The following is a 26656-nucleotide window of genomic DNA, read 5'->3' on the forward strand; positions in this document are numbered from 1 at the left end:
GGTAGACTGTTATAAAAGCATGGTAGGTTTCCACAATGGCAAAAGCAGCAAGGTCCAGATGGAAATGAGCGGATCCTGAAGGTGAGTCCTAGATACCCGTCCGGAACAGGGAGCCAGAAGCACCAGGGGGACACCGCAACGGACCGACAGTTGTTCTTCTCCAAGGGGAACGACCACGATGATACACTCTGATTTGCACTATCTTTGTATCCCTCTATCTCCCCTTACACACATCACTGTGTGAGGAAGGGGAGTTGTGTATTTGCAGGTTCATCTGCTGGAACAAAAAGTGCCAAAAAATTGGTGATATCCATTTCTTTATTATTTACACTGTGGTTAATTATTGAGCGCTATTATTTTCACACCAACCCCCTTTCTAGCCAATGTAATGTGGCACAATATGGCACAATATGAATGGCCATTGTATTGTGGCATAATCTGATCTGCTCATTGCAATGTGGAGGGCATTATAATGGTATATAATAAGAACTGAGGCATTTTAATGGGGCATACAATGAACTGAAGACACGGTATGGTATAATGTGAGTTGGGGATACTGTGTGGCATAATGTGTACTGTCAGCCATACAATGTGACATCATGTAAAGTAGGGCACTGCTATAGGGCACATTATAAATAACTGCTGTGCAGAGTCTCTCTATACTAGAAGTACTGGGACAAGTGCTTTTTCAATATGCTGGGATGGGGCCCAAAAAGATCTGGTACGGCCCTGTCTCCAAAGTAATAGTTACGCCCCCTGCTGCTAACCACTGAGAGTTGCAGAATTGCACTGTTCATGATCTAAAGATGACCGCAGGTAAATACAGACAATGCAAAGTAGTAGTAATATGCGTTTCAACTTCATCTACACTCCGTCCAATAGGGTGGAAATGGATTGTAAGAGGGGAGTTCCCAAGTGGGCATACAAAAGTGGGCTATGCAGATTATACGTGCCCAATCACAGTGCCAAATTAAGCCTTCGGGGGGCCTGGGGCACTTTAGACAGGGGGGCTCCCTTGCACTTTTCACTATTACTCGCCGCAAACTGCATGGGAGAGTATTACACTGTCAAAACACAGAGTAAAGGCAGTATAAACTTGTTCAATGGGTAACTGCAGGGGATATAAAGATATTGATAGATAGATAGATACATATATTATATATAATTATATATGTGTATATATATATATATATATATATATATATATATACACACATATACACACACACATACACATAAATACACACCACTTGAAAAGCCTGTGGTCCAGGAGCAATTTGATCTTTTTTTGCTTAAGCTCTTTACTCTCTGGAATCCCCGGAATGTTTTTTTCATTTTCATACAAATTGTAAACAGAGATTGTTTTGGCATTTAGGTGACAAAGGGTTAATCAAAAACAACCATGTGTAAAAACAATTGAATCCTCCCTTTCATATTGCACAATTACTAATGTTATCCTCTCCTCACTGACCACTCATGGGATTATGCGGGGAGATGTGCTAAACCTTGAAAAGTGATACAGTGGAGAGTGATAAACATCCAACCAATGAGCCCCTAACTGCCATTTTAAATACAGCCTGTAGCATGGCAGCTAGGAGCTGATTGGCTGGTGGTTTATCCCTCTCTATCACTTTTCAAGGTTTAGTACATCTGGCCCTATGTATGTAACAGGTGACAAGAAGAAGGAACCATAAAGCAGCAGTCAGCGAATGCACTAAATCAGCCTTATAACTGGTTGCCGCTGATGCACGTTCCTCGCTCTTGCATACCTCCCGACATTGTGAGAATGGCGGGCCTGGCCTTGGTAAAAATGAATGGGGCGTGGCTTTGCAGGAATGACGTGATCATGAGACATGCTGTCTGTTTTTGGTAATTATGGTGGCATGTCCAGCGCCCTGTGATTGGCTGGCCATGCCCCCAGCCTCTCTATCTCTTTGAATAGATGCTATGCACAAATAATACATCTATAATTAAATACTTTAGGAGAACAGGGCTGAATTTGCTCTGGAACATCATTAGATACTATGGGGGACATTTACTAAGATTCTATTTCACATGGGATGTTGCTATGGGGCAACCAATCAGAATCTACTTCTTATTTATTTAGCACCTTCTAGAAGATAATAGATAGTAGTTGATTGGTTGCCCGTAGCAACATCCCATCTAAAAACCTCCTATCTTTGTAATTCCCCCCTATATATCCATAGACCCTCTCTGAGCTACTTTGTATTCTCTCCCTCACAGGACGGGGAGTCCCCCATCATATCAACATGCCGGAAGGAGTCCTGAAGGGAAGCAGAAAGCGACCAGGTGAACAAGGTGAGTTCTCTTTGTTCTGTGGTGACAGAGGAGATTGTGTTTCTGGGGACAGTGTCCATAGCAACATATTATGGGGTCCCCTTCACTGCAAGTCTGTCCCTGCCCTCTGTTCCACTACCAAACGCACAGACACCTGGTACTCCATCATAGTATAACCCAATACTGTTATGATCATGTATGTGGCAGAGACGGGGACCCCCCAGAGAGATTGTGCTACTACACTACCCACTAGGTGTACCACTGCCCGTCCGGGATTACTCCGGACAGTCTGATAATTAAGAATGGAGTCCGGCGGGGTGGCGTTCCTGGACTATACAATGTCTGAGAATAGTAGCTGCCTATTCCTGGACTGTATAGTCCAGAATCGTTATCCCTCCAGACTCCGGTCTTAATTACTGGCGTTGGAACTTTTGCCTGATGAGCCCAGGTGCAAAAATATCATTTGGACCCCCCTCCTCAACCTGAACCCAAGTTCACAATATGCCATGTGGCAATGGGTGACAGGGAGAGGCAGGCATAGTTTTACATGGAAAAACAGTGGGTGACAGGAAGAGGACAACCTCAGGGCCCCCGCTGCACCAATAGTAGTTCCGCCTCTGAATGACACCATCACAACAACTCACGTGTGCAGAACACTATGACAGCTTATTGTGTTTAATGCAAAGAATGTCTGTTTATGTTTCCTTATTGTGACACCGTTGTTACCATCTATAGGAGCTTCTGTGTCTTTGCAACATTTTAAACCACATTTGTAATAGGGAAGGGAGGCTTGCAGGGATATCACGCTATGTGTGCTTTGTTTCTCCTACTCTCTTCATTCCAGCACAAGCAATAGCTTATGCAATATTATCAAACACTATCCCTAGCCCTACTTTTCCCTTGTATAATGCTCTCCCTCCTCTTCTAGCTGCCCCCAGGCCTTCATCTGTCAGTTCTCTGAGTGGAATCGTAGCCGGGATGTCTGGCAGCTGTACCTCCGTTAATACTGTTTGTTCGGACAGCGACCGTCCAGTCAGTCTCAGCTCCTCCACCTCCTCGGCCTCCCTGCAGGACAGTCACAGCTCTTTCGGTAGCAGTGGGACCCTTGGATCCTCCCAATACTGCAACCCTTCCTATCCCCAGCAAAATGGCAGTGACATTAGCCTTGACCTTATGCCTGTGGCACAGCTGGAGAGGGAACACAAGGGTCTCTCTGGTGATAGAGCGTTTCTTGGCTGCACGTGGTCTCCCGTTTTGCGTAAGGCCAAGGATCCAAAGACCAAGCTTTCCCATGTGGACAGAGTCGTCCTAGAAATCCTGGAGACTGAGCAGGCCTACGTCCGGGATCTGAAGAGCATTGTAGAGGTGAGTGGTCGTAGTGTGGTTGTGTACGTACTGCTGTGTGTGCTCCATTCTTTCATGTTGTGGTCACCAGGCTAATGGTAGAAATTTGATGGTTCATCCAGATCTAAGGTTGAGTTTAGCATACCTCCCAACATGACCCTCTCCAGGAGGGACACAAAGCTCTGCTCCTGCACTTCCCTCTTAATGTATGATTGCCATCACCTGTTTCACACAGGTTAATTGATAAGAAAGGTGCTTCAACACAGGTAATGGCAATCATAAATTAAGGAAAAGCCCAGAAACAGAGCAATGTGTCCCTCCTGGAGAGGGTCATGTTGGGAGGTATGGTTAAGGATGCTTCTCTAAGACTGATGATGCTTTGCACAAATTCATGCTTGCATTGATTGACCGATACATAGTGACAGGGGTGAAGACCAGGGTGTAAAGTGGTCCAAGAGAGGTGGTGGAACTCACATGAGTATCAGTAGGAGCAGGCTACAGGTAAAAGAGAACCATGAAGTCACCAGGACCTTTGGAAGGGGGATATGGGATGTGGCTGCATCATCTATCAACATGGGTCATGTTTTTCTGGAATTACTGTACAGGGCCATGGTGGAGGTGACATTAGTTCCACCTACCATTACAGTTCTACCCTGTTCCCCCAACTTTAACCAATGGTGAGGACAATATTCCTAACTGCTTACCAGATTGATGTCTTAGCTTGATTACTTGTATCATGTGGTCCTGAGATAGTTGAGGAGCTTAAAGCTGGGTACACACTTGAGCGATGAGGATTCTGTCTGACACTGGAACACATCCATGTTAGGGGAATCTGCTGGCACAATGTTAATGAAGGACGGAACTATCGTTGTTCCGTACAACGTTAGCATGCTTTAGGATGCTCTCGATATTGGCAGGTTTGTTCTGTAGCACATCAAACCTTATGTCATCACATGCGAAGGTGTATATCACTGGTATACACTGAGCAATGTGTTCGATACTGTTTGTCGGTCCGAACCACCCGATAGGATGTGTCAAGGTTAGCCATCACTGTTCTAGAAGGTTCTAAATCTTAGTAAATGCAAACTAAAGACTCTTAATAAGGGTGACTCTTAAAACTGAGAAAGTACTAGGTAACTTTTTGTGCTACAGAAAATGCGGTCTTATTAAATCTTGTTTTCAGCCATAACAGAGCTGTTGCCTATTTTCCTGCTGAAAATTTAAATGAGCCACTTGCTTAGTGATAACCACCAGAATTCTCAGCTTCCCAGGTCCGCGGGCCTAGAGAATGGCCAACCAGCACGTTGCCTGCATGTGTCCCAGCCAAAACAATCATAGAGGATAATTAATGTTTGGCCTACTGCCACCTAGATCCCGTTGGGTTTCATTCCGCTGTCTGGTTTACACCATGCTGATCAGCGACGCTCCCCGGTGCCACACGTGCGCAGGGTGTTGCAGCAGTCACTTCCACTTTTCCTCTAGGAGGAGTAAGACAGTAAGCGACGGATGTGGGTCCAGCTATCCATGGTATCGAGCTGTATTATAATTAGATCACCGGCAGCTGGGCGCCCTCATATTCCTCATAGCTAAGATTTCTGTGCAGTAGAATGGCGTGGTGTTTCCATACTCTGGAATGGGAATTCTGAGAACTTCTGCACCCAACTAACAAATCACTACAGGAGGAATTCTCACCCTGCCATGATCAGTAGCGCCTTGTTCTATCTCTCAGAGAGATCATCCAGCGATAATATGCCAATAGCCTTCATCTCAGCCTTGGCTGAAGACTGCCGCACGTGGTCCTCTCCTGAGTTTGTCCAAGTGAGATTAGTGAGGTGACAGGTCAATCCCACAACAGATCACTTGCACAGTTAAGGACTGATTCAGCGCTAAGCAGCGGTATGCAGCGGTATACAGATATATAAATCTTTCATATCTGTCGTCTGTTATTTCTTTGCTTGTTCGGTATGCAGTCGGAGCACTGTTGGACCGATTTGGACGAAGCCAATGCAAGGTAGCTTGATTAAGTCTGAATTAGGTTCACACACACTATTGGTGTGTACACACGTTAGATGTGCCTTAAGATCCTATCCACGATCTGATCAGATAGGATCGTGGATAGGATCTTAAGGCACATCCGATTTGCATCCTTTCTTGACTATATAGTGCAGATCTGCACTATATAGACAAGGCAGCCAAGACTTTCTGGCTTCCGATACATGAACGCGCATCGGGATCGGGATCGCAAGGGTTAAAACCCTTGCGACCTGCATCTGATGTTGATCCGATGATATATATGATATATATGACTATATCGTCAACATCGGAAAGGAAATCGGACCGTGTGTACACAGCATAAGACCCCCAATCCCGACCTTGTGAGGGTCCCAGGGGCCCAAAAAAGGTGTCCAGCCACTGCACAAAGTGGGCCAGGGAAGCAAGATATGGCAAAGGGGGTAGAGGATATGGGGGTTTAAGAAAAATTTGATTTGGATGAGAACTTCTAGACAGCCACCTCCTGTGTATGTCGGAAGAGCTGTCAAGCAAGAGAAGGATATAGTTCAAGTAATGCTAAATGCACAACCAAACCCGAGTAACGCCAGTACCTCAGCTAGTATATATATATATATATATATATATATATAGAGTAGTTACACAGCGGCACTCAGAAGTCTTGCAAAAGGTGTAATAAAAATCCTTTATTGCGCCGCAATAAAGGATTTTTATTACACCTTTTGCAAGACTTCTGAGTGCCGCTGTGTAACTACTCTATATCCAGCCTGTGCTACAGGCAATTTGATGGCACCGCAAGCAAGGTATAATATGCAGCTCAAGGAGTGCCGGACCAATTGAACATTATATATATATATATATATATATATATATATATATAATATTTATATTTATTATTATTCTAAGGTTATTCTTATAATATCCATAATGTAATAACTAGAGACAGGATTATATGCATTCGCATATTTTGCCCATTCTCACTTGTTATTGCATATTTTACCTAAAATCTAGTGATGGTGCATATTTTAGGACCCACCACCTTTCCACCCACGAATCACTGCACTGATTTTCCCTCCTGCTGGCCAGGTAGTGGTAGAGTGTGCAGGCTAGGGCAATATGTGTGCAGTGTGGGGGACATTGCTCTAGACTGCTAATCTATTTTAATAAAAGTCAGTCAGGGTGGGTTATGCCACAAAGCTCCTGAACCTTTGCCTGCCCCTGGCCTGGGACTTTGCGCCAAGAGAGAAACTTCTGCAGCAGAGGAGGTGGGCGGAAGGATTGTGACATCACGCGGCGCGGAGGAAACTCCAGGTCACAGTGAGTATGCGGCGCAGGGAGAAAGCCTTCCACTGCGCCGCCCTCACATGCTATGCTGACCTTTGATCCATCTGCGCTGGAGATAAGGGTCCGTGTTGCATCCGTTGATGCAAGAAGAGCCTAGGACATTGCAGTCTGCTGTAGCGGCCAGGAAGAAAAAAAATCCTGTGTACAGCACTAGACATCTGCAGATGCTGTGGGCCTATTTTTGAGGTTTATTTGCAACTGATAGAATGCTGATTTTTAAATAAATAAGTTAAAAATGACTTTTTTTTTCATTATTTTAATGTAGCATATTTTAACACTTTTCATGCATATTTTAAGTATTTTTCATGCATATTTGCATGCATATTTCATTTTTTTTATATCGCATATAATCCTGTCTCTAAAAATGGATGTAATTGTAACATTACACAACGCATACCTCCCAACATCTGTGTCTCACTAATCGGGACACTCGCGTGGTGAAGCTACCGAAAAGGGGGCGTGGTCTACGGAAAGGGTCGTGGCATCGTTGGATATTGTGTCCTCAGGCCACGCCCCCATATTCTGCCCTTCTGCATCCCTGAATAGATGCTTTGCATCTATTCCCTTCAGGCTGGGGGGGGGAACACTGGCGGCCCCGGGCGGGATGCGGGAATGTCCCCAAAAACCAGGACGTTTCCGTAGAAGTTTGGTAGAATTGCATATTCAGTCAACTATATTCCTCCTTGCTTCCTTTACTTAATTCTCTCTGCCATAAATGTTAGGTTACAGTAACCCCCCTCCTCCCCCCCCCCCCCCTATAGCAGTCATCGCGGTTTACTTTATGGTCGCACATCTGTATTCTGATGGATGTCCTGGCTGTGTTGTTTTTTTAAACAGAATAAACTGGTGGCCAATGATATTCCTGGAATTCCACAGATTGCTGAGACCCAGCGTCTCTGTGACATATTCCCACTGGGCAGAGGTCACTGTGTGAGGGAGAGCAGACCGCACTCTAACGTAATACAGCATATTACTTCCCTCTGTCCCCTGCCCTGTGCTGTCTGCAAGGACACATTACTGTAAGGGTCATGTGTCCCACTGGGCAACGCTCCGCCGGTCCCTGCTCCTCTCACATCACTCTCATGTGTGAGGCCAGCCACATGTACAAACCTTTATACAGTATATATCTGCAGACTGTAAATATTTCTTTCTATTTTTTTTTTTTAATTGTTCATAAAGTTTTCTGCATTTTACCTATTTTTGAATGTTAGTCCCATTCTGAGACGGATCTGTCTTTCTTTGAAATAAGTCATTTCAGAGCGTGAAGCAGGCAGTGGGGGTTATTCAGACCTGGGAAACCAGTGTTTGGGGGGTGATAACCGGAGTGTCAGGGAAAACGCAGTCCGCTCTCTGAGCTTCTCTTTTCCTCTCCCTGATCTCTATCTCTCCTCTCTCTGAGCTTTTCCTCTCCCTGAGCTTTATCTCTCCTCTCCCTGAGCTTTATCTCTCCTCTTCCTGGGCTTTATATCTCCTCTTCCTGAGCTTTATCTCTCCCTCTCCCTGAGCTTTTCCTCTCCCCAGGCTTTATCTCTCCTCTTCCTGAGCTTTTCTCTCCTCTTCTTGAGCTTTTTTTCTCCTCTCCCTGAGCTTTATCTCTCCTCTTCCTGAGCTTTATCTCTCCCCTCCCTGAGCGTTTACTCTCCCCTCCCTGGGCTTTATCTCTAATCTTCCTGATTGTTTATTTTCTCCTCCATGAGCTTTTCTTTTCCCATCCCAGAGCTTTTTCTCTTCTCTCCCTGAGCTTTTCTTTTCCTCTCCCTGAGCTTTATCTCTCTTCTTCCTGTGCTTTATCTATCCCCTCCCTGATCTCTTCCTGTCTCATCTATGAGCTTTATCTCTCCTCTTCCTGAGCTTTTCTCTCCTCTCCCTGAGCTTTTCTTTTCCTGTCCCTGAGCTTTATCTCTCCTCTTCCCGAGCTTTACTTTTCCTCTCCCTGAGTTTTTTCTCTCCTCTCCCTGAGCTTTTTCTCTACTCTTCCTGAGCTTTATCTCTCCCCTCCCTGAGCTTTATCTCTCCCCTCCTGGGCTTTATCTCTAATCTTCCTGATTGTTTATTTTCTCCTCCATGAGCTTTTCTTTTCCCCTCCCTGAGCTTTTCTTTTCCTCTCCCTGAGCTTTATCTCTCTTCTTCCTGTGCTTTATCTCTCCCCTCCCTGAGCTCTTCCTGTCTCATCTATGAGCTTTATCTCTCCTCTTCCTGAGCTTTTCTCTCCTCTCCCTGAGCTTTTCTTTTCCTGTCCCTGAGCTTTATCTCTGCTCTTCCCGAGCTTTACTTTTCCTCTCCCTGAGCTTTTTCTCTCCTCTCCATGAGCTTTTTCTCTACTCTTCCTGAGCTTTATCTCTCCCCTCCCTGAGCGTTTACTCTCCCTCCCTGGGCTTTATCTCTAATCTTCCTGATTGTTTATTTTCTCCTCCATGAGCTTTTCTTTTCCCCTCCCTGAGCTTTACTTTTCCTCTCCCTGAGCTTTTTCTCTCCTCTCCCTGAGCTTTTTCTCTACTCTTCCTGAGCTTTTTCTCTCCTCCTCCTTGGCTCTTTGTCTCCCTGTGCTGTGTGTCTTCCTCTCCTCTTCCCTCCACCCTGTGCCTATAGTTATCTAATTCATTCTCCCTATTGCTGAGAGGCCTCCTAGGACATTCCAGAGCAGGGTTCCCGACCTCTCATCCGGTTTGTGTGAAATGCCCTATTTGTAAACAGAGTTTCCGCTATAAATCCACAGGGCCCCAGCTCCTAGATCGCAAAGGGGGAGAGTGACCATCTCCGCCGAACGTCTTGAGGGTTAATGCTCGGAGATGGTAAAATATGAGCAATCTGGATAGAGTGGTAACAAAGTTGGATTTTCCCTATATGCTATAGACTCCAGGATGCTTTGCATTATCTTCTCTGTATAGTGCAAATAAGAGCACAAAGGTTTGATTTCTGCATACAAATTAGGACTTAATATGAAATACTCATACTACACAGTAGCTTAATAAATTATGCAGTAGATCAGTACTCTGCTATGTGGATCTGGGTTCTGTTGGGTGTGGCCACTGGAGGGGCATTATTGCAGTACACAGGCCTTCGTTAATTTGGTCAGTGTAATGGTTAGCATATCTGCATCACAGCACTGAGGTCATTCGTTTGATTCCTAACCATGGCCCTAACTGTGCGGAGTTTGTATATTCTCCCCATGCTTGCGTGGGTTTCCTCCAGGTACTCCGGTACCTCCCACAATCCAAAAATGCACTGGTAGGTTAATTGGCTCCCAACAAAAATTAACCCTAGAATGTCTGTGTGCGTGTACATGTGGTAGGGAACATAGATTGTAAGCTCAACTGGGGCAGGGACTGATGTGAGTGTACTAATATTCTCTGTAATGCGCTGTGGAATATGGCCCTTATTCAGATCTGATTGCAGTACAAATTTGTTCTAAAAATGGGCAAACCATGTGCACTGCAGGTGGGGCAGATGTAACATGTGCAGAGTTACATTTGGGTGGGGTGTGCTGAAACTGAAATGTAAACTGCAGTGTAAAAATAATGCAGCCAGTATTTACCCTGCACCAAAACAAAATAACTCACACAAATCTAACTCTCTCTGCACATGTTACATCTGCCCCACCTGCAGTGCACATGGTTTTGCCCATTTTGAGAACAAATTTGTACTGAGCTCAGATCTGAATAAGGGCCTATGTGTGCGCTAGATAAGTAACTGGTAATAATAATAATAATAATAATAATAATAATAAGACCCTCCCACTTGTTATCCCTGAGGCTAAAGGGTAATACAGAATGTGTGTGGATCAGCTCACAGACCATTCGGTTTATTTCAGGGTTGCCGACCCTCCCGGAATTTCCGGGAGTCTCCCGAAAATCGGGTCCCCCTCCCGGCCCCCCGGAAGGGTGGGCAACCCTCCCGGATTCAGGGGGGACCCCCGCTGACCCTCGGATCGCGGCATTAAAATGCCGCAATCCTCGGGTCTCAGAGGAGGGGGCGGAGCTAAAACGGCAAAATCGCGTCATTTAGCCCCGCCCCCTCCACGGAGATCCGTGAATTAGCTGCTTTACCAGCATGGGGGCGGGGCTTAGTGATGTCACTCGCAAGCCCCGCCCCCTGAGTGTCTGCTGAATCTCTCCTCTCCGGGCTTCTCCCGGAGAGGAGAATCTCAAAGTCGGCAACCCTGGTTTATTTACTAAGGTGAGAGTTCAATTCAAGATGGGATGTTGCTATGGGAAACCAATCAGATTCTATCTATTATCTTCTAGAAGGAGCTAAATATATAAGAAGTAGAATCTGATTGGTTGCTATGGGCAACATCCCATCTTCAGTAGAACTCCCATCTTCGTAAATAAACCCCAATGTATAGGTTGATGACAGTGAATGGGCGAGATGAAAAAAGTAATACAAAATGGACAGTGATAACCAGCCAGCCAATCAGCTATTCACTATTATTTTTCAAACCCAGGGGGAGATTCTCTAAGCGAAAAATGCGGTAAAAACCTCGTTAACAGGGTTTTTACCGCATTTTGGAATGCTGTAAGCATCCCCCGCCGGGTTACCAGAAAAATCTGGCGATGCCCCATAGAAGCCAATGGGCTTCTACCGCAACCCTCCGCCGCCCCGCGCCGACCCCCCACCGCCCCGCATCGCCCCCTCCCCTCCTCACCTGTGTCCGGGCAGCACAGAGCTGTGACCTCCTCCCTGCACTGATCCTCTTCCGGGTGCAGGGAGGAGGAGAGCCCGGCGCAGCAGCAGCAGCGCCGGGTGTGTGATGGAGGGGGGACCCGCCGGGACCTGCTGGGACCCGGCGACTCTCACCGCAAAGGACAGCTCTTAACGCAAGAGCTGTCCTTTGCCTTAATTATCGCATATGTTACAACATATGCGATAATTATAAATGCGATGGGCGGCGAAGGGGGGCGGAGATTCTTAGAGAATCTCCCCCCCAGTCTGTAATATGACAGGTAGGAGCTGATAGGCTGTTTTATCCCTCTCCACTTTATCACTTTTAAAGCTTGATGCATCTCAGGGTTGCAACCTTTTGTAGTCTCCTCTCCCGGAGAAGCCCGGAGAGGAGACTTTCAGTAGGACTTCGGGGGGGCAGGGCTTGAGTGTGTTGTCATTAAGCCCAGCCCCATGATGCCGATCTCCGTGGAGGGGGAGGGGCTAAAATGACGCGTTATGACACTTTAGCCCCGCCCCCTCGTCGGAGATCAGCAGATAGGGTTGTTTAAATGCCGCGGTCAGGCAGAGGAAGCCGCGATCAGGGGGCAGAGCGGGGGTCCCCCAGATTCCGGGAGGGTTGCCCACCTTTCCGGGGTTTCCGATTTTCGGGACCCTCCCGGGCATTCTGGGGTGGTAGGCAACCCTGGTGCATCTGGCCCAATAAGTTGACACCAAAAGGTCGACCTGCAGAAGGTCGACATTGACAAAAAATCCACACAAGCAAATGGAAAAGGACAACACATTAAAATGTTTTTCACACAAAAAATTGGGCTCAGTGTCGACACTCGATGTCAACACCTGAACAGCAGTCCACATGGGATGGTAAAGCATGAAAAAAGTCCTAAAACGTAAGAAAAATTGTGAAAAACTCATGTCAACGTTTTCATGTGTATACCATGTCTGCATTTTGCTTGTGTCAACCTTTTTGTCAATGTCGACCTTGTGCAAGTTGACCTTTTGGTGTCGACCTATTGGCTGTCGACATAGACGTTGTCTGTCAGCCATCTGGATATCACAACTCATATATTACTTTGAGATAGAGTAGTGCAGCTAATGCTGCAGACACCAGAGGTCTCGCCAGGCACACCGGGGTTTTGAGTAGGCATGGTCATTGACCATCGATGATTTGAAATCATCGATGGTTTATAGCTGATGTTGAATACTTTTGCCATCGATATGGGAGAGCCAGATGGTTTCCCTACATTGATGGCACAGCAGAACCAATGTTTTTTTTTCTAAGGTGCCGGGAAACTGATCATAGCTCCGCCCCCGACAACCCTGAAGCCCCGCCTCCACATTCTGATTGACCCACGGGCCAGTCAGTCAAAGAAAATGGATGATCATCGATAGCTAAAACTATCAATGATTATTCATCACATAGTTTGTTACTATTGATGGCTGGTTGCAGTATCGCCATCGATGGCAACTATCTGGGGTGATTGCACCAATGGCCATCCCTAGTTTTGAGAAAGGGGGAGTGGATGCCTATTTTGACAGCCCCAGTGCCCCCAATTTCTGGTGGCAGCCCTGGTTGCTCCAAACAGAGCTGGATGAAGGCTATTTGGGGTACTAGGAAACAGAAGACCTTGTGACACAGGGTCCTTGTGATTGGTGCTCACTGGGCCCTGGGTGGAGTCTAAAATGCCCACTACATAGACTAGCAATGGCTCTAACCGGATTCAGTATTGAATCCCGGCGGTCGGGATCCCGGCGTTCAGAATCCCGACGCCGGAATCCCGACAGCCAAAATCCCGACAAGGGGGGGACGTGGATCGCCCCCCCTTGCGGGCTCGCTGCGCTCGCCACGCAGCGGGCCCGGTGCCTCGCTACGCTCGGCACACTAATTTATTCTCCCTCCAGGGGTGTCGTGGACACCCCAGGAGGGAGAATGTGTCGGTATTTCGGCGGTCGGGATTCCGGCGTCGGGATTCTGAACGCCGGGATCCCGACCGCCGGGATTTTAACTGCATCCCCTCTAACCATATATACTACACACACAGTATAAATAGCAAGGTTGATTCTCTGTACCAATGGAAGGTTTCCCCTAGAAATACTGTTTTTCAATTTTGTCCAACAGGTCAGTAAAATTCAGCTTTTTCTGATGGTTAGGTAGTAATGGAATCTCAGAATGTTCAGGAGACACCTGGATTTTGCACAGGACCTCCGGAAGAGCAAGCACAGCTACCAGAAGGATACATAAGGATACTTAGCATCCTTGATATTGCAGGAACATGCTGTGAGTCCTGCTGACATCACTAAGGAGGTTATTCTGGTTGGTGCGTAAATTTCCGAATTCTTTCGGAGCGGATCGCACGCCACGCTGTGCGGACATCGTACGAAGAAACGCCCACCAGTCCTCCGCATTCGGACGGACTCACTCTTTAAGAAGAGGGCGTGTTTACGGACGACATCCAAACCTTGCGTGTGTGGTGGACACACACATATTCTGCACGGTCTTACAGCGTCTGCACGGTCTTACAGAGTCAGAACGGACGGGAACCTGCCCGTACGCACTGATGCGGTGTATTAACGCAAAACTCACGACTATTATCTGAACTCATAATTCGGTCACATGACACACTTATGCAATTAGGCAACCTCATTAAAAAGTGTTTGTTAGTAATTGGAATCAATTAAATCCTAATAGATACTTCAACACATTACTACCACTTTACATTAACCCTTACATCATGTGAAGTGCTATTTATTCATTGTTACCCCTTTATCTAGGTTTTATGTATGCATATTATATTATAATGAATATTTCTTCAACGTGCTAATTAAAAAATGCAGTCGTGCTTTCAGCATATATTTGTGTGTTTAGTAATGGTCCATTTAGGCTGCAATGGTTCCAATTGAAGCAATGAAAATAGTGTAATTAATGAGTAATGAGTAGAGGAGTGGATTGTATTGTGTTCAGCTGACTGTGGTTCAGGTGCGGGCGTACTGATTGGGCGATCCGAATGCCTAGCGCATGACCGAGTGGTGTCTGCAAAGTGAAACTTGCTTATGGAGACCGCATATTTCCTGGCTGTTGGTTCGTTTGCAGTCGGTGTTCTATCTGAATGCACGCCTACCAGAATTAGTGCACTCCCTCGTGTATGCCCATGTTTACGCCCAGTTTAGCCCACTTTGAAACTACGCCCCTGTGTAGTTCCGAATGACGCCAATATTACGCCCATATTTCACGAGTGAATGTTATGCACATTTCTGTACGGTATTAGTGAGAACGAGTACGGAGACCGTGCGTGGCACATGCGCATAGCGTTGCCCACGCATGCGCAGACGGCTAAAAAACGCCATCCGAAAGAATTCGGAAATTTACGCATTTACCAGAATAAGGCCCTAAATGCGGAGTGTGCAGGTCATGGCATTTTGACAAGTTTTTTCTTTTTTTTAAAAGTACTATTATCACAGCTTTTAGCAAGCATGGATTGATGATTATTGTAGTTCACCGAGGTCCCTTGAGTCAGAATCACGCTCTATCTGCCTGATTCATTAGAAAAGTGATCCTGGGAATTTGGGTAAGATGCAACAGGAACCAGACCAGACAGGTGTGGGTGGTATAAGGACGCGTGTAGTGGACCACACACAGAAGGAGTGGGAGAGGCTTGTACATTTCTCTTCTCTTGCAGAACTTTGGGAACACTCTGGACATAATCTGTGGGTGAGGAAAAATGCAACACCTCAGTAGCTTTAAATAAATGGTATGGAACACAGAGATGGGGAGACGGAACAAAGAGATAACCAGGGGTCGTTTTTACCTATGGGCTGCAAGACTGCAACCCCCCTGGTAAGATCTGCCACTGTTCTCAGCCTTAGTGAAGCCAGATGCAGTCCATGAGACTGCACTGACTTCACTGTGTCAGTTACTTCCTATTAGAAAACCGACCTGCCAGTCACCCGCAGGAAGGCAGTCCCATCGGAGTGTTCCCTCTCTACGGGACTGCCAGTCCCAGTCCAGGCTGAAATTGGCAGATAGCTGGCTTCCTGTAGGAAGCCACTCACTGCCTTGCCAGGCAGCCTAATTTGGCTACTATGGACTGCAGCCGGTGCAGCCCATAGAAGCCATGGCATGCGCAGTACAGTCACCAATACTGCGCATGCCTGTACTTTACAGGCACTGGGACAAATGGGAGCAGTGGCGGTGAGCAGCAAGGGTGGGGGGGTCTCACAGGGGTAGGAGTCGCCACTGGAGATGACAGTGATGGAGGCAGCATGGAACATAGAGATGTGTGAGCGGGCAGTATGGAACATGGGCATGGGAGTGGGGGGGGGGCAGTATGAAACATGGATGTGGGAATGTTGGGGGCAGTATGGAACATCAAGATAAGGGTGTGAGGGGCAGGATAGAACATAAATGGAAGTGTGTAGGGCAGTATGTAATATATGGTTTGAGGGGCAGTATGCAACACAGAAGGGCAGCACATATGGTGTAATGGTTAGCAGTACTGCCTCACATCACTGAGGTCTTGGCTTCCATTCACATCATACTTACGTGGGGTAACTCCAGGTACAGTATTCTGTTTCCTCCCAAAATCCCAAAAATATACTGATACTGTTGGTCAAATGCTCCCAACAAAAATGAGCCCTAGCATGGATGTGTGTGTACATGGGAGAGAAAACATGGACCATTGGTAGATCTTGAGGACTGGTTTGGCCAATCATGGTCTAGGGCTTCCGATAATCTCCTAAAGAGCCAGCCTGGACTTCTCTGACTTCATAAAGCCCACCTAAAAAATGCCTAGTCAAACGCGCCCAGAACACGCCATGTTTCTACCCCTTTCCTGTCAATCAAACTGTGAATGCTATGTGTACAGATATTTATTTGCACGTTGCGGCTGTGCAGGGTTGATGCAAATGCTGCACCCGCGTAGTCATACGATAATCAACTGGGACGTGAATTCTCTAATAGACGATCGAGGCTAAATTAGGACCTTAGTTGGGCAAAAAAAAATGCAGATCATTTCTAGAAGAAAGCTGCGTGTTCTAATAAATAGAACCCTCAGTCCTTTATATATTACAGTAATTTATGGACCGGTTTGCTCACATCACATTCCTTCTGGAAATGAAATACACGTGTAAGTGACTCCTCACGTAGAACTGCCATTAGAAAATGCAGGGTCCACTCACCAACTTTGTTAGCGCATCCTCATAGGGAACACATTTATTCATATAGCCTGTCCGGGGGAAGTTACAAGAAATGTGAGAGGTCTGCTGCTATAAGTAGTCCTCAGCACAGTATATGGTCTGCAGAGGAAACCTACAGATTGCTGTGGGTGATGTCATACAGTCTCCTGCCTAATTACTAGTAGCTCCTCTTCATCCGATGAGCATTGGTTGGACGGGATACGGTCGTATTATCGACTACACTTAGGTCGACTGTCATTAGGTCGACACCGTTGGGTCGACATGCAGGAAGGTCGACATGGTTGAAGGTCGACAGGTGTCTAGGTCGACATGGTTTAAGATAGACATGGGTTATGTCGACAGGTCGTGAGGTGCCATACTGCCCTCAGCACACTATTATATTCTCACTCTATGCCCACTTGGATAGTAAAGTATGAAACAAGTCCGTCTACACCAAAAAAAATTTGAAAAACTCGTGTCAACCTTTTGAGTGTCGTCCATGTCAACCTTAAGCTTGTGTCAACCTTCTGTCAATGCTGACCTATGGTATGTTGACCATTTAAAGGTGTCGACTTAGTCACTGTCAACCATTAGTAGTCGACCTAGTGACTGTCGACCTAGACATTGTTGACCCAGGGACCTTATGCCAAGCAACAGATGGGTGAATCACCATTGTTACTATACTTTTCGTGGTCCCATAACATACCTTTTTGGTGACTTTTGGTGTCAGTTTAAAGTATGAAGATATTAAAAGCCATTTTTCTGTCACTCTCACCAGTGGTGTATGAAAGTGCTCCTCACAGTAGGAACGGTTGGGTTGTATGACCGTGCTCGTAGTAGGAGAGGTCAGGGTTTATGACAGTGCTCCTCACAGTAGGAGGAGTAGGGTAGTATGACAGTGCTCCTCACAGTAGGAGGCGGCTTGTATGACAGTGCTCCTCACTGTAGGAGGCGGCGGCTTGTATGACAGTGCTCCTCACAGTAGGAGTCGGTTTGTATGACAGCGCTCCTCATAGTAGGAGGAGTCAGCTTGTATGACAGTGCTCCTCGCAGTATGAGAGATCAGGTTGTATGACAGTGCTCCTCGCAGTAGGAGAGATCAGGTTGTATGACAGTGCTCCTCGCAGTATGAGAGATCGGGTTGTATGACAGTGCTCCTCGCAGTATGAGAGATCAGGTTGTATGACAGTGCTCCTCGCAGTATGAGAGATCGGGTTGTATGACAATGTTCCTCGCAGTATGAGAGATCATGTTGTATGACAGTGCTCCTCGCAGTATGAGAGATCAGGTTGTATGACAGTGCTCCTCGCAGTATGAGAGATCAGGTTGTATGACAGTGCTCCTCGCAGTAGGAGAGATCAGGTTGTATGACAGTGCTCCTCGCAGTAGGAGAGATCAGGTTGTATGACAGTGCTCCTCGCAGTATGAGAGATCGGGTTGTATGACAGTGCTCCTCGCAGTAGGAGAGATCATGTTGTATGACAGTGCTCCTCGCAGTATGAGAGATCAGGTTGTATGACAGTGCTCCTCACAGTAGGAGAGATCAGGTTGTATTACAGTGCTCCTCGCAGTATGAGAGATCAGGTTGTACAGTATGACAGTGCTCCTCTCAGTATGAAGGGAACTCTGTGGTTATGACATTATCATCCTCATTACCTGTGTAGTAACACTCCTGACAGTGTGTGTGTGTGTGTGTGTGTGTGTGTGTGTGTGTGTGTGTGTGTGTGTGTGTGTGTGTGTGTGTGTGTGTGTGTGGTTTATTACATGATGTATGCACAAACATCACACACACCTCTTCCAAGCTTATGTTCCTTCTCCTCTCTCCATACAGGATTATTTAGGCTGCATCATAGACTGTGGTCAGCTCCCCCTGAAACCCGAACAAGTCAGCACTTTATTCTGCAACATAGAAGATATTTATGAGTTCAACAGGTGAGAGGAAGCTTTCATGTTCTCATCCCAACTGTCAGGTAGTTATTGGCTAATTAATATCTCTGAACTAGGGGCAGTGCAGCATTGCTGTATTGGTAGCTGTTGTACAGCTCTTTTGCCAGATAACAATGGGGCAGATGTATTAAGCCTTAACAAGAGATAAATGCAGGGGTGATAAGGAGAGATAAACGTCCAGCCAATCAGCTCCTTACTGACTTTTTTCAAACACAGGGCCAGATTCTCTAAGCTTCAAAAGTGATAAAATGGAGAGTGATAAGCAGCCAGCCAATCAGCTCCTACCTGCCATGTCACAGACTGCATACCTCCCAACTGTCACGATTCCGTCGGGACAGTCCCGATTTTCGGGTCCTGTCCCGACGTCCCACCCGCGGCAGGCATTGTCCCGCTGCGGGGGGTGGCAGTTGGGAGACCCCCCAATGTAGTAGAATAGACGCTGTGCGCATGCGCACAGCGTCTATTCTCGTATGAAAATGAGGTCGCGGCTAATTAGCATAAGCCGCGCCCTCATTTGCATACGCCACGCCCCCTTTTCGGGCGCTCGCGCGGCTTCGCCGCGCGAGTGTCCCTATTTCTTAACATGAAAAGTTGGGAGGTATGCAGACTGTGTTTGAAAAATGTCAGGCAGGAGCTGATTGGCTGGCTGTTTATCACTCTCCATTTTATCACTTTTGAAGCTTAGATAATCTGGCCCACAGCCATGGCAGTTAGCAGGTGATTGGCTGGACATTTATCTCTCCTTATCACCCTTGGATTTATCTCTTATTAAAGCTTAATACATCTGCCCCAATGTTTGCTTAGTATTGGGGATGGGCTTAATGCCCCCCATACAGTAATACCCTTTTGCACATAATTTCGTCTCATTGGGTCGATGTATCTTAATGAAAAGTGTCTTATCGTATGTAATCTTCTTCTGATTCCAATCGGATGCATGGCTTCATGCCCATTGGATCGGATCCGTTGATCGCCATGGCTGCCACAAGGATTTGTCGTATCCTATGTCAGGGAATGGCATCGCATACGATACATCGTATGCAGAAGGACTGCATAGGATGTATCATATGCGACCCTAGCCGCCGACGAGCCTTGTGCTGAGGTATCACATTAAGCTAAGGTTTAGGGATTAGAGTTACTAGGGTTACATTTAGGGGTAAGGATACCTCAAAAATTTATTGTAGACATTATGGACGGGTCATACCAATTATTTGCAATACACCCTGCCACACACATATGTACTTTTCTGATAAGAGCTACCTTTTGTGATACCGGCACTTCTGGGTTCTGGCCCCGGTAGTCCGCCTGTGCATGCACTGAGGGCTGTGGTGATTGCAGGGGTACTGGGAGGGATTTAAGTAGATCCCTCTCCAGGAGGATGCAGAAAGAAGCCCATAGGGTAATGCCAGCAAAAGCTGGTGTTACCCTCAGCACCGAGGACACCGGTGTATAGGGCTTAGTAAATATGGTAAATCTAGCCAAAGCCCGAAAACAGGCTTTAGTCCGCATTTTCCCTTTAGTATATCCCACTACATGATCCCACTACATGAATGCCAACTTTTTGTACTATGTCTATCTTTTTTTAAATAAATAAAAAAATGTTATTTGAAAACAGGATATTTAAAAAAGTTCAAATATACTTTGTGTTAAATGAAGAACGCCCGGAGTCTTGGCAGTAAAGGTTCCCTATAGAAACGCAGATGGCGCCGCCCAGGCGATATAGCATGGAGCCGTATCTTATTCATTGTCTCTTCTATTACAGCGAGCTGCTTGAGGAGCTGGAGAACTGTACCTCTGCCCACATGATTGCAGAGTGCTTTGTCATGAGGGTAAGACTGCCCCCTGCTGGCCAAACATCCAGTGACGGCATTAGTTAAGCAAGAGCATCTTTTAAGGGTGGAACATATAATGTGACAAAATGTGATTAAACCTGAAATGGGGATGGAGCGTGGAAAACTGATAAAGACGCTACGAACGTACAAAAGCCAAATAAGGGCCTGATTCAGTATGGATTATACATATATATATATATATCCTCTGCCTGACAATCATCTGAATGAGGCCCCACTGTGCCAATGTTCTGACCAGCAATTACTGTGAATGCCCATGTGCACTGTTGCCATGTTCCTCATAGGGCTAGAAGGACCCTATTTTGCATCCATGGTTACGTTACATCCGCCACCACAGACCAAACGCACCCCCCCCCCCCTTTTCATGTGTACGAGCCCTAAGATGTATTTTAGTAGACTACAAAATCCTTCTCCGCCCCTATGACCCGAATCTCAGCCTAGAAGATAAGTGCTCTGGGATATAGTAATAAACAGCTAGTTCGGCCATTTCACCATGGTCACCAATAGATTTTTAATGAAATCTTGATGGGTGAAGTTTGTAAAACATCTCCTGGCGCAGTTCCCAGGAAAGGAAGCAACACATTGGTCTTAGAGGAGATGTTTTCCCCAGATACGTGAAATAGCTGTTCCCCTAAACTTACTTTCATTCAATGCTCTAATTATAAATGTAGAAATAACTCCAGCCCAATCTTTTTTTCCTAGCCCAACATTATTTCATGCCTTATACGGATTCTGAGATCCCTGCATCTAGGAAGGGCAGAAACAGCCTTCCCTAGTGAATTCGATCTCGTGGTAGCCTGATGAAGCAATCCTGTTACCATAACTCTGCCCCACTGCATATAATACAGAGAATAGCACCAGGGCCGGCGCTACCCACTCAGCAGCTCCTGCAAAGCAGGGAGGCGCCATGCTGAAAAGGCGCTGTCTCCCTCCCTGCTCTGCTAAAGCTGCCTTAGCCCTCACTGTCACTGCCTCCTGCACGCCGCCCATGCAGGAGGCAGTGAAACTTTTTAAATAATGGTCTGGGTTATGTACCTAAAAGGTGGCCATACACGCTGCAAAAGCAGCGTGCGATGCACGCTCCCGCGGGCATCGCATCGCACAGTACAAAAAGTATGTGCTGCACATACTTTTTGTACTGTTTTCGGATCGCATCGCACACACATTGCACGCATGCCGTGCGATGCGATCTAGCCCATAACGTATGCGATTCTCGCAGCGTGTATTGACATCTTTAGTGCCTGCAACACTTTGCGGACACAGCACTGGGATGGTGTATGCATACATGTACATGCACCTGAGATCCTCCATAGGATCGCATGTTGCATACACTCCCACAATCGGGCTGCAGCTTGTTGCAATGGTAATGTGAAAGTGCGCAAAATTTATAGTTTGCAGGAGGGCGCCGGACACCCTAGCACCGGCCCTGAATAGCACATTGCATAGCGGGGGGGGGGGGGTCAACACCATACTACCGCACTAAGTAGTTGCTTCAAAGCGTGTGTAGATTCGATCCACCACTGGGTAACTGAATATATTGTACTTGCATCATGTAAAATCCAATTGTCACATCAATGCTTCACAATGACCCTATATTTCCTCCGCAGAGTGAAGAGTTTGACATCTATACCTTGTACTGTATGAATTATCCCAGGTAACAAAATTTTTATGGTAACAGCTAAATTACCTCTTTAAAGAAGGCTGCTAAAAGATTCCAGCAGTAATTAAGAGCGATCACAAGAGCACAGTATATGTGGGTGCACACAGCACCTAATTGTCCTGTTTGCATGTACATAGGCGACTTCCCACATTCAGGCTTTGGGGAGCCCACCCAGAAAATGGGCTATTGAAGCAGTTATAGGAGCGTACGGTATCGGCCCTGCAAGAGGCGCACATTAAATTATCTTTAATGGTCAAAGTCAACAGGGCAAAGTGTAACGAGCTGAAGGGGCCACCATCTCTGTTACATTGGGTGGTACATATGGGGCCCTAAACAAACTTTTCTTTGGGGCCTACAAATATCTGATTTGCTCCTATCATAAAAGTTTATTAATAGATTAAGAAGAAAAAGACTATCAAAGTAAGTAAATTTTGTCATCCTTCAAGTGTTAAGCTTAGATTCAGTTTTTTGGTTTGGTTGAAAAAAAAAAATCGCTAATCATTGATAGAAAAATTGGTAATTAAAAACATTTTTGCAATCCGAAAGACAGAATTCAGATTTAGAACCCAAATGCCGAACAGTGGGAAGATCCGAATCAGGACTGGATTTTGGTTCAGATCCGGAATGGGTTTTGGTTCTGATCCATAAAATGTGGATGGATTCAGATTTCTAGGGAATCGAATCGCACATCTCTAACAAACACTATTAAAACCATCTGACATACACATGGTAAAGCATTGTAAGCAGAGAGCATAGGTTGTGACTGCAAGTTATAATCCTATATTATACAAGATTAGCACTGCTCCTCACCTCTATGGGAGGAATTCAAGTGTTGCTCCATTCAGGCATGCTTAGCTGCTGACGCTGACATCACTGTTATGATGACGGACTTGTAACTAGTCGTATTGATACCTTATGTCTGTTTATATTCCTTCCCCCTCTCCCCAGCTCGGTGTCTGTGCTCCGTGAATGTATGAAGAATGAGGAGCTAGTGCAGTTCTTCAGAGAGCGACAGGCGGTGTTGTCACATTCCCTGCCACTGGAGACCTATCTCCTGAAACCTGTACAGCGTATTATGAAGTACCACCTCCTCCTGCAGGTGGGTTGCAGACTGTACATTGACCCTGCAGTCACCCGTCTTTTCCTTTCTAGCCATCAGCTGACCCCACCAGTCTCATGTCTGCTCTTGGTTCTATAACAGGAGCTGGCTAAGCACTTTGATAAGAATGTCCCAGGTTATGAAGTGGTGGAGGAAGCCATTATCACTATGACTGCGGTGGCCTGGTACATCAATGACATGAAGAGAAAGCAGGAACATGCCGTGAGGCTCCAGGTAACAGGAGATGAAGAGGTTGACCATGGGCCACTAGGATGGATGGATGAATGGCAACAGCTGCCCCTTGGCTCTCAGCCGGTGGACTATATGACCCTAGTCTCCTTTCTCCTCCAGGAAATCCAGAGCAAGCTGTTGAATTGGCAGGGGCCTGATTTGAGTGGTTTTGGGGAGCTCATCTTGGAAGGAACATTCCGTCTACAACGTGTGAAGAAGGAACGTGCCTTCTTCTTGTTTAGCAAAATGCTGCTCATCACCAAGAAGAGGATGGATCTGTACATATACAAAATGCATATCTTTGTGAGTCATACGGTCCTGCAGAGCTTACACTCTTGTCCATCTGTACTTGCAAACCCTCTGTCAATGCACTACGCTAATCACAATTCTATCATCTTCATTTTCTGGAGTTATCTCAACCCACTTACATTTCTCTGAAGAGTGATACTCTGAAAAAAATTCACTAGACTCACACTGGCTGGGAACATCCCAATTCCCTACACTCACACTGGCTGGGAACATCACTAAACTGACACTGGCTGGGAACATCCCTACAATGACACTGGCTGGGAACATCCCTACACTGACACTGGCTGGGAACATCACCTAGACTCACACTGGTCTGGGAACATCCCAATTCCCTAGACTCACACTGGCTGGGAACATCACTACACTCACACTGGCTGGGAACATAACTAGACTCACATTGGCTGGGAAATCCCTACACTGACATTGGCTGGGAACATCCCTAGACTCACAGTGGTCTGGGAACATCACTAGACTCACACTGGCTGGGAACATCCCAATTCCCTACACTCACACTGGCTGGGAACATCACTAAACTGACACTGGCTGGGAACATCCCTACAATGACACTGGCTGGGAACATCCCTACACTGACACTGGCTGGGAACATCACCTAGACTCACACTGGTCTGGGAACATCCCAATTCCCTAGACTCACACTGGATGGGAACATCACTACACTCACACTGGGTGGGAACATAACTAGACTCACATTGGCTGGGAAATCCCTACACTGACATTGGCTGGGAACATCCCTAGACTCACAGTGGTCTGGGAACATCACTACACTCACACTGGCTGGGAACATAACTAGACTCACATTGGCTGGGAAAATCCCTACACTGACACTGGCTGGGAACATCACTAGACTCACATTGGTCTGGGAACATCACTACACTCACACTGGCTGGGAACATAACTAGACTCACATTGGCTGGGAAAATCCCTACACTGACACTGGCTGGGAACATCACTAGACTCACACTGGCTGTGAACATCAGTAGACTCACACAAACCGAGGACTGTCCTGCAAAAATTGGGACAGTTGGGGGGTATGTTGTACTGACATTGGTCTGGAAATCTGTAATCCTATTACTGTACTGACACTTCTCTGAAATATAATTATAATCACACCGCCCTGGCATCCTATCTCTGCTCTGATACTGTATATAAGGTTATGTTTGTATGAAGAGTGCAACCTTTAATCTGGTTTCTCCTCCAGTGCTGTAATCTGGCCCTGGCAGAGCATCTAAAGAATGGTTTATGTTTCCGAGTATCAGACATGACGATCCCAAAGCACCAGCAAGTCATCCAGGTAAGTGCTTGGGGCGGGGAATAAGCAGGGTTGTTACATAATGAGGTATACGATGAAGCCTGGGAGAAAGCTGCAGTATATTGCTCAGACAGGATGCCTTACCAGACGCTAACCCCAAGTGACCCTACAATAATCCACATGCCCTTGCTCCGGGCACCATGGCACCTAGGTACACCGCTGACTGTGACTTTGAGTTGCCCTCTCTTTCCCAGGCCAGGAATCAGGAGGAGAAGCGCCTTTGGATCTATTACATAAAGCGGCTTATAGTTGAAAATCACCCAGCATCCATTCCTCAGAAGGTATTTACCCGCATTGTACAACGATTACTGGGACTTTTTATGTGGTAAGGTTAATACAGAGTTACTGGAGGATTTATGTCGGCTATGTTGGCAGGAATACATTTGCTGATAGTATTATTACTTTAAAATAACTATAACAACAGCTATAAATGATTTGCTGACAGTATAAAAACAAACATCCTTCATTAATAATATCTAACTGCACTAGTAAAGTAGACGTAATATAGCAAAGCAGTGTATGATTACGTGTCTGTATAAACTCCACTCCAAATTAACAACATGGAATGGGTGGAATATGGAGATGATGGGACCACAAAACGTGATATTTTACTCTTACTATTACCTCTTTTCAGGCTAAGCAAGTTCTACTTGAAAACACATTCCAAAGTAAGTTGTATTGGTGGTGCAATAATATAAAAGATTATAGAGGATTGTGTCACACTGATAGTCACCTTGGCATATTCTCCAGTCCACGTTCTGTGAAAGTTCCCTGTCCAGAGTAGGTGACTATGGAGGTTGTCTGTCCAGAGTGTGTGACTTTGGAGGTTGCCTGGCCAGAGTGTGTGACTATGGAGGTTGCCTGTCCAGAATGTGTGATTCTGGAGATGCCCAGTCCAGAATGTATGATTCTGGAGATGCCCAGTCCAGAGTGTGTGATTCTGGAAATCCCCAGTCTAGAGTATGTGATTCTGGAGATTCCCAGACCAGAGTATGTGATTCTAGAGATGCCTAGTCCAGGGTATGTGATTCTGGAGATCCCATGTCCATGGTATCTGCTTCTTTAGGTCTCTGGTCAAGAGTATGTCATTCTGGAGATGCTCAGTCCACCAAATATGATTCTGGATGTTTCCAGTCCAGAATATATCATTCTGGAAGCCCCCCTCTGTCTTTAGATGTCCCCAGTTCCCTAGTGTGATGCTGAAAAACCTCAGTCCAAAGTGTTTGACTTATGGAGTTCCCAGGTCATCATGACTAACTACGGAGGTCCCTAGTGTAAAGTATGTCTGTCTCTGGAGGACCACGATCCAAGTTGTGTTTCTATAGATGTAAATAGATGAGTGGATGACTGTGAAGACTGGTAGTTGTATAGAGATTCTACAGGTCTTTCTTAAAAACTCTGTG

The 26656-nt window shown here is 46.2% G+C and overlaps 1 protein-coding gene across 2 annotated transcripts in view; it reads left to right on the top strand.

Annotated features, from left to right (window-relative positions):
• The window catches only part of PLEKHG2 (pleckstrin homology and RhoGEF domain containing G2), an 85517-nt gene that overhangs the window by 47419 nt on the left and 11442 nt on the right, over positions 1–26656 (top strand). For both annotated transcript variants that reach the window (XM_083159968.1, XM_083159967.1), the window contains 11 exons: positions 2245–2319; positions 3227–3663; positions 18662–18762; positions 20537–20603; positions 22232–22278; positions 23233–23383; positions 23486–23617; positions 23735–23917; positions 25143–25235; positions 25448–25534; positions 25888–25921. In XM_083159968.1, coding sequence (XP_083016094.1) covers positions 2271–2319; positions 3227–3663; positions 18662–18762; positions 20537–20603; positions 22232–22278; positions 23233–23383; positions 23486–23617; positions 23735–23917; positions 25143–25235; positions 25448–25534; positions 25888–25921 — 1381 coding nt within the window. In that variant the 5' untranslated portion in view covers positions 2245–2270. The remainder of the gene's footprint in view (positions 1–2244; positions 2320–3226; positions 3664–18661; positions 18763–20536; positions 20604–22231; positions 22279–23232; positions 23384–23485; positions 23618–23734; positions 23918–25142; positions 25236–25447; positions 25535–25887; positions 25922–26656) is intronic.

Source organism: Crinia signifera, chromosome 9, assembly GCF_055691185.1.
Source record: "Crinia signifera chromosome 9, ASM5569118v1, whole genome shotgun sequence".
NCBI lineage: Eukaryota > Metazoa > Chordata > Amphibia > Anura > Myobatrachidae > Crinia > Crinia signifera.